This window comes from Stegodyphus dumicola, chromosome X2, assembly GCF_044657685.1.
Source record: "Stegodyphus dumicola isolate Sdum_Otavi_A_Nest chromosome X2, ASM4465768v1".
NCBI lineage: Eukaryota > Metazoa > Arthropoda > Arachnida > Araneae > Eresidae > Stegodyphus > Stegodyphus dumicola.
This window is the reverse complement of record NC_140781.1, coordinates 175,222,342-175,236,772: the sequence shown is the minus strand read 5'-3', so window position 1 is coordinate 175,236,772 and position 14,431 is coordinate 175,222,342. Positions and strand designations below refer to the sequence as shown.

Below are 14,431 nucleotides of genomic sequence, written 5' to 3'. Positions count from 1 at the left end.
TTACATCTTTCTTTATTCCTGGAACCTACTACAAAAAGTAAACGAAAACGGAGGACACAGAATAAAAAAAGTACATTTTACTCAACACCAGCCAATACCACGCAGTCATTACTTTCACCACAGACACACCCCTCTCTCCAATTTCTCCCCACACTTTTCTGAAATTGTATCCTCCTTCGCATACTTTGTCAAGGTCATTGTGGTGTTGTATTCCAAAGCTTTGCGAATAATATTACAAGTAGAGCGTAAAGCAAATGATAGTATTTTGGAAGGGTGTATATATATGTTCGGGGCAGTTAACACATCGGCTGAGCAAGGCCTATATATATGCTCGCGGCAGTTAAGGGGTTAATACCATGAAGACATCTGCCATTTCGTCACACTTTTCTTTAACTGTAGGTCGAAAAATCTTGTCTTTATATCCTTCTAACAGGGTTGCCATTCAAATAGGAAAATGAAATTCCCAGACTTTTCCAGGTTTTCCAAGTGTGTTTTAAGAAAATTCCAGTCTATCTGTGTAATGCACATTGGCTGTGCTAAGAGGTAAATTAATTATGTTACCACTTGAAAACAAAAACATTTGCCAATTACATATGACTTATAATATATATATATACATATGACTTATAGTATATAATCCCCAAAACATTACTATTATAAATATAATAGAAGTTGTTTTCTCGACTGAAGAATCAGATTAGAATCTGCCCTATCTAGATTAAAAAATGTCTGTTTTTGCAAACATTTCTCAGCTAAACGAAAGAAAAATCTATTTAATGATATTTTTTGATAAATTCAGGTATTTTATATTTACTTAGTAGCACACATAAGCAAAACATATATGCATTAAATTTCGTGATGGTATGTCATCATACTGCTAGAATTAATGTCAGGATTATGCAGAGAAACTTTCCTGAAATTTGAAGGTTTTATTTACTAATAAATAAATTTAAAGAGAAGAAGCAACATTAAATGACATAAATAACATTAAAATAAAGATAATTATTTAAAAATTGATTGGAATAATCAACGATATTTTGGCGAATATCGTTACAATAAATGGTTAGCCTAGGTGATTGTTTACTATTTTTTTTATTTTACTGAAAAAATGACAAATAAGGCATTTATTAAAAAAAAAAGGAAGGGTTAAAAAGATTTTGCAGTAAAATCCTAGTATACGCTATGGCTTTGGCACGATTTTAAAAATTGTCGCCAATATCAAAATTCGGTGCCACAATTTTGTTCTTGATTGTTCTTTTGCAGGATGTTGGTTCACATACTGGTCTCCAAAATGGTTAGTTTCAGTAACAATATGAAGCATGAGCAATTCATCAAAAAATAATTCAAAGAAAGATAAGTTTTAAACAATCCCTTATATCTTTCTTTATTCCTGGCACCAACTAACAAAACGTAAATGATAATGGAAGACACTAAATTAAAAAAATATGTTTTACTCAAACAGAAACACGAGCAAATACTGCGCTGCCATTACTTATTTTTTTAATTTAGTGTCACCATTTCAGAAACATCCCCTTCTTCTCTGAAATAGTATCCTCCTTCGCATACTCTGTCAAGGTCATTGTGGTGTTGCATTCCAAAGCTTTGCAAATAATTTTACTGGTAGCAGCGCAAAGCAAATGATAGTAGTTTAAAATACCATATATATATACACCCGGGGCAGTTAATGCATTGGCTGAGCAAAGCGTATATATACGCCCGCAGCAGTTAAAGGGTTAATGAGTTCAACGAATACATCTGAAAATTGTTCAGCTGCTTCAAGGTGAGCTGAAATTTTAAATTGCGTTATACCATGGATATTTTAAAATTTAATTAACCAACCTGCTGAATATATGCAACTTCATGCACTGGTCAAATATTTAGGCTTGGGCCATTAAGAATTAGATATGTTGATGACACACTCTCGCTACAACACCGTTCATCCATTCAGTCATCACTTTGTCATGATTGCTATTTTTTTCCTGCTGTTAATGGGATGTCAGAACCGAGAAATAAATTCAAATTCTTCCTTTCTCTATTGTATACTGTTAATTTTGTAGTACTAAACTCCTCGCATAATTTTGAGGAATTCTACTCAACTTGATTGATGTCAAAACATGCATCTGCTCTGCAAATTCTGCTGCAGCTCCAGAATCAGAACCTTTTTGATATAATCAAAAATTCAAACTTTAATATGACAGATGTAATAATAAAAGCCTGTAGAAAATGAACTGAACCACATTTGAAAGTTAAGGAAGAATGCAGTTTGCTAATTAATGCACTTTCTTGAAAGTCTTGAAGTTCTTTGAAATCCAATTCTTTCTTCTTTCCCACCTATATGCCAATACATGTAAACAAGTGCTGCATATACCCATGTTTAAGTCGATCCCCTAACTTTTGAGAAACCTTTTTGGAAAAACAAATTTGTCGCATGAGCAGTGCCACCACCGCCGATAAAAGAGTAAGCCGATGATGTACTTGATAAAATTACACTTTACTTGTTCATACTTTCTGCAAATGAAGCTACTTTAACCTTGAATTTTACAGTGTAAGACATTCTCTTTTGCTTTACACATCTCACTGCAGGAAATGCAGAGAGCCATTTTCTGAAAGGAACGGTTTTTAGTAGATTCCGCTAAATCAGACATTATGAAAATCAAATAAAATTGAAACAAATTTAATAATAAAAAGCTAAATAAATAAAAATTTTGTGATTTTTCTGTATGAACGATGATACATTTAGTAAGCAAGTTCATCGGCAGTGATTGATCTGCTTTTTAGGTTCTGTGTATAAGCTGAACCCTTGCTTCGAACTTTGACTTTTTCTTAAAATTGCCGACTTATATGCAGTATATATGGTATTTCTTAGAGCATCACATATTATTTAGGTCAAATAGAAAAATGCTACCCCACGCAAACACACACAGGCCAAAATTGAAGTTACAGGCAATATCAATTAATGTTTTGTCTTTGGCCATGTAATTCTTCAGCCAGGAATTCGAAAGTGATATGCAGGAATCTAAGTTAAGAGAAAAATTACTTTTTATTGCAATCTGCTTATATCTTTCATCCTAGACTATGGAAGGTAAATAATTCTTTAAGAAAAATTCTCATGGTTCAAAGGTCTGGACATTCGATGTTCAGATTTTGGACTTTGTACTGTATTCATCTTTCATCAGATTTTCCCTCATTTACAAATGTTTGTGCTTCATTCATTTCATGTGTCTCATTGATAAATTTTATTATTAAAATTTTTATCTTTTCCATAGTGTATATATAATATCATGTGCTTGGAAATCTTTTAGGATATGCACCATAAATATTTCTATACAATCCCACTGCACTATTAATAAAAAAACTCATTTCCTGCAATAAAAGGTTTAATAAGTTAAACATTTTTTTCTTTTTGTTGTGACTTATCTCCCTTGTCTGATAGTAATATCAGAACAATCCCACAAGATTCATTGTGGCAAGGATTGCAAGACTATGCCTGTTGTTGGCGAGAGCCTTGGGCAACATGCAGATGAAAGTATGACTTTGCTCAGTTCCACACTCAATTTTGATAACCAGCAGCCTGGGGGACCGAGTCTGAGGGTCTCTCACCCCTTTCCCCCTACCAACAACCTTTGAGAGGACTTCCAGCTCACTGCATATTTAGAATGGCTCCATGCAACACAGACACTCTGCATTTACAAATATCCATGCCTTCTCCGGGATTTCAATCTGAGCCATTCAATACAGCAGTCAGAGTCACTAACCACTATCCCAGCTGGCCGGCTATTTTTTTTTTAATTTCTAAAAAACTACATAAATTTTCTTTTTTAAAATGTTTAAATGAATACAAAGATTCTTGTTAAACTGTTGGCGTGATTAATGAACCTTTTTCTAATAATGATTATATACATGATCCATATCTTAGAGACTCAAGATAATTACTGTGACCAACGGTGCTTCATACTGTACTGTGTGCATGGGAATTATTTTAAATTATATATAAGATATGCTAGTACATAAATATGTTATGCATTCTACAGGTTTAGGCTGAATTTCCATCTTTTGTTACTAAATGATGTAATTATGAAAGTGCTTAAAGATATACCAAAACAATTCTTACATAAAAAGAATTACTCAATTAAATGCAAGGATAATTAAAATTTTTGCAGGGGAAAACTTAATTTTTTTTCTTTTACTTACAGAACATTTCAAGAATAGGACATACAATATGAATAAAATTCCAAGTAAGCAACGTGCATGTGCAATTAGATTTGATAGAGAATTCAATTCTGAATCCTTTCTTATCTAAACACTATTTTACTGGTGTTTTATGTGTAAATGACATATATGGTACTTTTTTATTTATAGCATTTTCACTAGAAATCTCCCCAAAAGCAGAGTTCATTAACAGATAATACACTTCATATTATTAGCAAACACATTATGTACGTTTCCAATCATGCATTCCACTCCTGCGGGAAAAAAAAAATCTGAAGCATTCTTATTCTCTATATCTTCTTTCAAAATACAGCAACATAATAATAATGTAGCACATTTATAAAATCAAAAGCAGTTAAAATTTGCAGTATAATCGAACTGATTCCTTTATTCCAAAAATTATGAAACATACAACTTTAGACGAAATTAATAATGATTGGCAGACACTTTTAAATCAATTGCATAAATCTTTTTCCCAAATGTGTATGCTTGTTATACTGCTTCTAAGCTATAAACTTTGTATCAGTTTCACTCTAAAGTGCCATTTAGTAAGAAAACTTTCAGCCACTAAGTTTACACAGGAACACGTTTATTCTCAATAAAAATATCCACAACACACATTTCCAGAAATTCAGACACTGTTACAAAATAAAATTCAATATCTAGTCAGAATGACTAAATATTATAATATAAAATGCCCAACATAAAATATAAGTACAGTAAGCACAATGAACAAATGGCTTCCAAATTGATTCACCAACACTTTCAACAATAACAGTACACAGTAATGAGAGTTGAAAAGGAAAAAAAAATGGAGCACAGTAATAAACATCTACTCAACATTTTGTGAAAAGAGATAATCAGCAGCAGCATTTTCATTCCTTTCAGAAACAAAATAAGCTTCAATAGCTTTATGATCAGAAAATCAAAGCTGTTTTAACTGGAAAAGGGGAAAAAAAACATTTTACGAATATTTTTGAAAACAATTATCAATTACGAGCTGAAAAACTTTTAGTTAAATCATGTACCTTGAAAAAATAAAAAAATAACAAAAAGTACAACACAATTTTTGATTGTAAAAAGTGTTAGTATACAGATTCTAATACAGTCTAAGCTACTGAACAAATTCAAAAATAGTTATTCACCCAATTGCAAACATCAAATTCTTAAAAAAAGTTACTGACCAATTCTCCAGTTAAAATTAAAAAATTCAGATAATCCTGTTACTTTACTATAATCCTGTTAAAAATTCAGATAATCCTGTTACATCTGCACAGACAGTCCTACTTTAACATTTAGTCTGAGTCTTATTTTCAAAGCATTCATTCCTACAACCTCCTTTTTAATACCTAGTTTACTCAATGTCTCTTCAATAATGTGATTTTGAAAAGACCATATTTTCTAATTTTATATATTCATCCGATGTTACGAAAATGTAGGACACATAATAGCAGATTTCATAAGTAATAAGAAAATTAATATGGTAACAAATATGCAATCAAAATATATGAAACACAAAACATCACTGAATATGGCCAGCTATATCAGGAGAAGCTACACAAAACATGAGTGCGACTTTTGTATCAACCAGACAATTCTTTTACACAAATGTGTAAGCGTACTATACTGTTTCTAACCATTAAATTTTACATCAGCTTCAGTCCAGAATGCCATTTAAGCGAAAAACTTCTTAGTTGGTACGTATACACGGGAACACATTTATTCTGAAAAAAAAATACCCAGAACACACATTTTCAGAAATTAAGACACTATTACAAAATAAAATAGAATATTTTAAAATGTCCAACATAAAATATAAGTACATAAGCATAGTAAACAAATGGTTTCCAAATTGCTTTACCAACACTTTCAACAACAACAACATGCAGTAATGAGAGTTGAAAAGAAAACAATGGAGCACAATAACAAACATCTACTCAAAATTTTGTGATGAGAAGAGATAATCAGCAGCAGCGTTTTCATTCCTTTCACAAACAAAATAAGCTTCAATAGCTTTATGATCAGAAAATCCAAGCTGTTTTAACTGGAAAAGGGAAAAAAAACTACATTTTACAAATATTTTTTAAACAACAAAACAATTATTAATTCGAAGATGAAATGCACCTTAAAAAATAAAAAGATTACTAAAAATATACAATACTATTTGACTGTAAAAAATTAATATACAAGTTCTAATACACTATAAAATAAAATATTGAAGAAATTTAGAAATAGTTATTCACCCAATTGCAAACATTAAATTCTTTAAAATTTAATGACCAATTCTTCAATTAAAATAAAATATTTACAAATACAATACTTGTCACTTATTAAAATCACTTCCGTTTCAAACATATTTCAGTTTATACAAGTGGTTGAGTTTAACGTACAACAATTTGAGTATTGCAAATTGCAAAATCAGTTTTAAACTTCTCTAGTAAAATATTAGCTAACAACATATTCCAATAATTAATTCTAAAATACTAATTCAAAATTAATGCTAAAATTAAATTAACAGTTGTGAAATTTTCTTTTTAATTATTTTTTAATTTTTATTATCACATACTCTAGGAAATTTTTAACTTTTAGAAAGAGTTGTTCTATCAATGTTCATTTCATATTGGCTCATCAATAGTTCTTCAATTGTTTTCTCAATTTTGTAAAACTGCTGGTAGCTCAAAAATCAACACCTCTCAGGTCTAGTTTTTCTTAGAATTTGCAGTTTTCGTAGATTTGATTAATGATGGCATGTCATCTACACTACTTTCAGTTTCTGCAGTTCTTACACACATTTTCTCAATATTAACATCGACAAACACATATTCTAAAAATGAATCTTCATAATTTTCTTCACTTATGTCTGAAATATTAGGTATACCTTGCAGTCCCTCTGCTGCCTTTTTACATAAAATTCACATTTCAAAAACATTTTTATCTGCATTTTAGGAGACTGATCCCCCCAGCAATGACTATAATATTCATCCCTTTAGCACATACACTGAATTATCTCCTTCGAATTCAATTCCAAAAATTTCTGTCTAGCATTTTCTGAGCATGTTTTATGTAATGACAATTGCAAGGTTTTATAATATCTTAATCTAAATAACGAATGTCAGAAATTGCATTTACAGAAAGAGAAAAGTTTTAACTAATGTTTTCAGAGGAAAAAAAAAAAAAAAAAACAGAGGTTTGTGGGCTGTAGTTTAGTTAGCAAAGCTATTTTTTCCCTTTTTAGATCCATTTCAAAAGAAATTCAGCCCCCTCCCCCCCAAAGAAAACTTGCCATCCACAAGTTCTTGTTGCTATCTTAAATTTTTTACTCCTTTCAAACACCAGTGTGTTTCAGTTTAATCAGTTTACTTGTTTAATAACCACTGCTGTCCTTGTAGTTGTTAAGTCCATACTACACATACATAACACAGTAACTCATTCTTTCAGTTTCTTAAACCAACTGCTGTTTTAGTTTTAAATATTAATGTGTGTTCTGGTAATGTTCTGTAGAACAGTCGTTTTGCATGTATTATAAATTTTCTGTGGTTTGTATTAATTTAGCAGCTCATAAAACACCTTTTTATCTAGTTCTCACCATGTTGATCTGCCTTTCTTCTCAACATGTAGTTTTCCATGAACACTGCTAAGATTTCTTTCAAACCTCTGAGCCATCTGTCAGTTGATGCAAAAGTTTGTCCTAGTAGTATTTTAGAGCATTTCATACCTTTTATAATGAAAGGAACTCAAGAAATAAGAAAATATTTTGTTTCATAGCTTGAAACCATTCCAGGAGACTATTTTTAGTGTTTTGATTTTCCTCCCTCCCTCGATTTCTTGAAGCATTTGTATTAGTTCATCAATTATAATTCTTTGTTCAAGTAAAATTGCACAATGGGAAATTTTCAATTTAAATGAAAAAAAATATTCCTCTTAAAATTTGCAAATTAAATTATTTCTTAACTTATTTTCTCAAGTAATCTTAATCATAAATTATTCTTATTTAAATGCAATCATTCTCTTGGAAGATATTGATGTTCTTGGTATCAAGATCTTTTAGTAATTTTCCTTCTTTCAGGCTGAAGTCTTCTCACTGGGACATTTCTGACATGTTACATGTCAAGCACACAACAAATACAAAGAATGCTTCTTCTAGTGATTTATTGAATTTCAGAAATCATGTTTCTAGCCAGAAAAAAGACTGTACTTTGTTAACCTCTTCGCGCCGGTAGCGCAAACGCGCGCTTTTCGCGGAGGTCGGCAGTGTCTTACGCAAGCGTCTGTCCAGGGCCCGGGGGCTTTTTTGCTATTAAGCCTAAATCCAGGAAATTTCGGAAGTATCAACGCATTGTTTAATAATGCTCTATAGAATATTTAAACGGCTTATGCTTTATAGATATTTTTATATATACTTTAATTACCTTATTTCTTGTTTAAATGCATATTTTACACATTTTATTTTCATTACTCACCATTTTATGACTTTTAACATTATACATCTGAAAACTAAATATATTACTTAAAATTCTCTTTTTGTATGAAAAATTTGAAAACAGGGATCTACACACAGTCCTACATTACATTTCTTGCACACGTAATAACTCATTTGCCGTTTTGGAGGATTTTTCTGGGAATGTGAACAAACGAAGCACCGTCGTCTCATTTTCTTATCAGTCTCTTCTGAACAAAGTTTTGGAAAATGTCTTCAATATATAATGGATCAGAATATATCATAGTATCACTATCACTACTATCAGAATCTGTTTCAGAATCAATATCTGAAATATTTTGCGTCATTTCTGGTATTACATGCTCTGTTAAACATTTTCGACGCTTTGACAATGCAACGGTAAGAACAGAAAGAATTCACGTCTAACAAGATCTAATTATTTTCTAAAAACTGAACTGTAAACCGAAATACCCAACGCTTTAGCAAAAACTTCTCTACTTACAATAAACAACTACCACGTGCGAATTTAAAGAGACGTAATAAATCACGCCATTCGGAAACATTTATTTCCCTTTTGTTTATATAATCAAATACACGTGTATGTGAGTCATGCTTCTCTCATTTCAAGTAGATGGTCTAATGTATATGTATCTGAAACCATATGGACATACAGTGCCATCTTGTGGCAGAAATTAATAGTTTTTAAAACGTTCCAGGACACTGGCAAAAATACGTGACAGTCAGGGCTGAACGGGAAAACGCTCTGACACGCCTGCGTGTCGGCCGGGAAGTGAGTGTGTTCGTTGCTGGCACGTAGACATGACAGTCAGCGCAAAGGGGTTAATTTGATATATCATTTCATTATTACTAACACGACCAATGCTTTTCAGCTTTTTCTTCAACCTACTGTTACCAATGCCTTTCCATTCAAAGACTATGAATGTACAATAACGCAAGGAAGTATTTCATGAATGTTTTTAGAACTTTCCGTGAACATAATGTGTGCATCCCTAAGAAGAGATTTTAAATACATAAAACATAAAAGATGGGATGCAGAAATTGCATTTGTTATCATTAGGTATTCCATAAAGAAACTCGCTCATTTATAATGTCCTTGTTTTATTTTTAAACTTTGACATAAGGAAATTCTGCCACTCTAAGTTCCAGTGCTAACAGAAAATAGTGCATCACAGTTAGTGATGGTGTGTAGAAAAATTTCGGTCAATCCGATTTTATTGAATTACCGCATACATAAAAAATAAATACACCATTGTTGACAATAAGTGAAATAGATGACGTGCAAGATCTTTGATAGGTAAAAGTAGGATATTCTGGCACTGATAAATTAGTCTTTTGCTAATCTAAGACGTAAACAGCAGGCACGAGCTTATTAGCAGCAGGGACGATGTTTTTCTATTAATTAATATGCATTTTAATTTGGTTTCTAGAAATTTGAATATGGTAAGTGACTGATTTTATTAACCAGTAAGCTTAATAAGCAGCAGAGATTGCAGTCGTGTTGTTTCAGCACACTTCCACAAACAGCCTAGAGTCATATTTTAACATTTACTGAGAGTCTGAATTTTTGAATCATTCATTCCTAAAACATAGCTTTTAACATCTTAATTTCTTAATGCTTCTCTAATATTGTGATTTTGAAAAGACCATATTTTGTCATTTTATATGTTCATCTGATGTTATGAAAATGTAGAAGACATAAGAGAAGATTTCATAATTAACATCAAAATTAATATGGTAACACTCTGCAATCAAAATATGATACAACACATTTCCTCCTATAATAAAAGGATTGCTGAATATGGCCAGCTATAACTAGAGAATGTACTCAGAAGATACAACTTGCAATTTACGTGAGTACTTTAAATTACAATGCACATCTTTTCAAAAATGACTGAGACAAAAATTATATTTGAAATGCAATAAAGTTGTAATACCTCCATACAGGTTCATAAAAATTATTCTAAAACTGCAGTTCTTGGAAGTTGGTTATACAGAACATTTCAGGCACTTAAACCTAAGGTTATTAAAAAAATCTGCAATTCACCTTTATCAGGAGTTTTGTTTTTTCTTAAAATTTCTTGCCAGTTTTTTAATTTATTAAAAACATTAAATTCATAATGATAAGAAACCATAAATTATTATGAATTCATAAATTAATGTGTAATTTTACTTTTGTTCAAAATAACCACCAATACATTTCTAGTGGCATTTTGTATTTACAATGCGACTTTCAAAGCAAAATATCCCCCATCATTATTACGAGTGCAAAATGTGTTTAAGTCATTCTGCATATTCACATGCTTCACTACGACAAGGTAATAGAAGATATGAATTGATAAATTGTTCATAATTTTCATCTAGTTTCTTTTTCAAAATTTTTGGTTTGTAAGTTTTCTTGCTATTTCTATTACATTTGATTCATCACATTCTACTATTGGTACCTCATGAATTAAAGTATAAAAGTAAGCCAAAACAGTATGTGGGCTAAGTGCATTTGTTAATGGTTGTAAATTAATTTCAGATTCATTGTCAACTTCAGTAGTAAATACTGCAGGAAATAAAAAAGATTTCATAAATTAATTTATTATTATTTTTTGCTTAACTTCTTTCCATGCAATATTGATCCATCCAATTGCATCTAAAACAGCGACTGCTTGCTAAATCTTTTGCAAACGATGAAGATTCCATTTTCCCAATCACTGATATTAAAACTACTTTCCTACGTGATATTTTAAATTAACAAAAGGTACCTTGACTTTAAGGCTGTATAACTGATGTAGTATTTGGGGTGACGGTAAAATGATTATTTACACATATTCTAATTGCAAATCAGGATGAAAGGTTGAACTGTCAATAAAAAGCAGTTCCTTTTTTCAATTTTCTCCCTAACTAATCAATCACTATCTCTACTCATCCATGATTTGTGATTGAATCTCCAATGAACTGGTAATTTTGATAACTCGAATTTCTTAAAGCAGCATGGTTGTTTTTCTGATCACAAGTGATTTCTCTTTTCTCCTGCCATACCAACACAAAGTAAGTTAATTGCTCGTTAGAAAATTGGCCCCCTTTACATTTGATGAATAAGAAAGAAAAATGCACAACTTTCTTTTCAAATGTTTCTTTGAGAGAGAGCCCACCTTTAATACAATCCATCAGGATGGATGGGATTCAAAAGGAATGATCCCACAGGATTGGAGCTTTGCATCGCTCAGCCTAATTTTAGATAAAAATCACAAAAAAAGGTCCTAACTTTGGTACCATTTTAGATTATTACTTAAGCTATCATATACATTAAAATTAGCATTTAATAATTTTTTCCCTTTATTTTATGTTTAAATATATTTAAAAAATTGCTTATCTTGAGGGATTATTTTTGGAAGTACTATTCAAATTATTCCAAAGTCGTAATTGACAAAATACATTAATACACTTTAAAATTAATAAAAAAATACAAGAAAGACTATTTACAAAAAGTAACAAAATCTTTAATGAGAAGTGGAAGGCAGGCAGGCATTGAGTGAGCTCAGTCTCTGATAAAATGTCTCTATCAGAATCACTAGACATATCGCTAACTCTTTAGAAAATGAATCATCACTCTCACCCCTGTCACTGATTGGCTCATTTACCATGTGAGTATATCTTTGCTCTGATAAATAATGCTTGCTCACCATAATAAACTGAAGCCAAGGCTTTACAAAATACACTCACTTCCAAAAGTTAAGCACGAAGATGTAAAATGCAAAAAAATCAACAAATACTACTTTGATTGACACAAAATTCAGCAGGAAAGTAGCATATATATATATATTAAACTTTTGTAAGTTATCAGATAATTACGTACTGGAGACTTAAACAGAATCATGTATAAAGGAAAAAAATAAACAGTAAAATGAGAAAAAAAAAAAAAGACATTAATAGGGTATGTGATCTTCCTCATCTGTATTCAAAGTTTACACCTTGTGACCATAATTTCAATTAGGTGGTCAACCACCGCAGAATTAAGCAATCACCATTCTTCTTGTAGAGCAGTTTCCAGCTCAATAAGAATGGCTGGAGGTGGGAAACGTAAAGATACAGCACAGTCGAGAGCATCCCAAAGACTTTCAATGGGATTAAGGTTGGCTGAATATGCTGGCCATGCCATATGCACAATCCCTTCACTCTCCAGGTAGTCATCGACGATGTCAGCTCAATGGAGATGTGGCGTTATCGTTCATTAAAACAAAAGTAGCTGCAGCGTACAATCTCAGAATAGGTTCTAGGTCTTCATTTCAATACCGGACAGCAGTCAAAGAACCCTGTTTAAAGATGTGCAGGTCGGTACAGTATCCTAATGAAATCCTTGCCCACACCATAATGCTTCCGCCTCGGAATGCACGATGTTTGGTGATGTTTTGGGACTGACTGTGTGTTTGTTGTTCACGCCATATCCTTATACACTTGTCATCTGGCTCCAGAGCAAATCTTGACTCAACAGTAAAAATGACATTGCCCCAGTCAGACACATTCCAATTGACATATTCCAGGCACCACTGTAATCGTGCCCTTCTTGATTGGACGAATAGAGGAACACTAACTCGAGGTAACCAGACTTACAGTCCACTCATATGTAATCTTTGGCATACAGTAGCTGCAGATATCGCCTTACCAATGGATGCTGTAACCATAGAGGTTACACATGTGGAGGTCGCTCTGCGATTCCGCTTGGCTACAATAGCAATATATTGATCTTCCGCAGGGATTGTGAGCCTTGGGCAACTGGCTATGGGCCTTCGGAACACTGTCTGTGTGGTTTAAAATTGTTTCCATAAACGTAAAATTACATAATGATGAACGCCGAAGAAAAGAGCAACATCTGTGATCGACTGTTCTGCTTCAATGTACTCCACAGCACGCCAGCGCTCAGAATCTTCCATTCGTCTTCTGGAAGTCATAGAAACATATATGTCTTCAAAACAAATTGTACGAAAATTTTAAACACCTTCTATCAGCACTTTCAATCAACTTCTGTAACCCTTCATAAAGCTGGCTTCATATAAGACTGCCTTTTTTGCATATTTCTTGATATGAAAGCGCGATTGAAAGCGCTGTTACCTAACATATTTGCATACTTCCATCTACATCTGCAGCGAATTGCATCCTCTTCAATTCTGATTGGCTTCCGGAAATTAACATTTTCCTCTCCGTGCTTAACTTTTGGAAATGAGTGTAGAAAGGAAAGTATGTGAAATATATGTGACAAAAGTAACATGAAGCATAACAGAACACACACAGTAACTATGAAAGACCCTACATAGTAGTGAAAAAAAGAACGAAACACGTTCGAAGGGATAGCAGAAACGCGAATGTTTATATCACGTAGTAAGTTAAAAAGTCGAACTATGTTTGTTTACATTGCAATTTCCCTTATAACAAATGATGCAATAGTTACGTAGAATATGATCAAACTGATGGTCAGGAACCTAAAAACTATATTCAGTTCAACAGTAATGCACATAGGACACCATCTAGGGGCTTTAAAAATGGTTCAGCTTAAAATACACATATCCATCACTTGTGCCCTAAATCATTCTCCAGCAATGCATGGGTGGGATACCTGGCAGTGAGGGATGTTTGTAAGGAAAGCATATGTGAGACACCTGCCCAGAATGATTTAAGCATTCATCAGTCTCACCATTCACAGCACTGCCCAGATAGCACCACAAAGGGCAACCAATGTTAAACCCATGAAGAGAGGGTTAAGCACACACAGGTAAGACT

General features: G+C 32.4%; 1 protein-coding gene across 1 annotated transcript in view; it reads right to left on the bottom strand.

Annotated features, from left to right (window-relative positions):
- Window positions 1-4,781: 4,781 nt before the first annotated feature.
- LOC118204348 (lysine-specific demethylase RAD23A-like) overlaps window positions 4,782-14,431 on the bottom strand; it is a 114,655-nt gene continuing 105,005 nt past the window's right edge. The window contains exon 10 of the mRNA XM_085809723.1: window positions 4,782-6,253. Within this exon, the coding sequence (XP_085665849.1) occupies window positions 6,143-6,253 (111 nt within the window). The 3' untranslated portion in view covers window positions 4,782-6,142. The remainder of the gene's footprint in view (window positions 6,254-14,431) is intronic.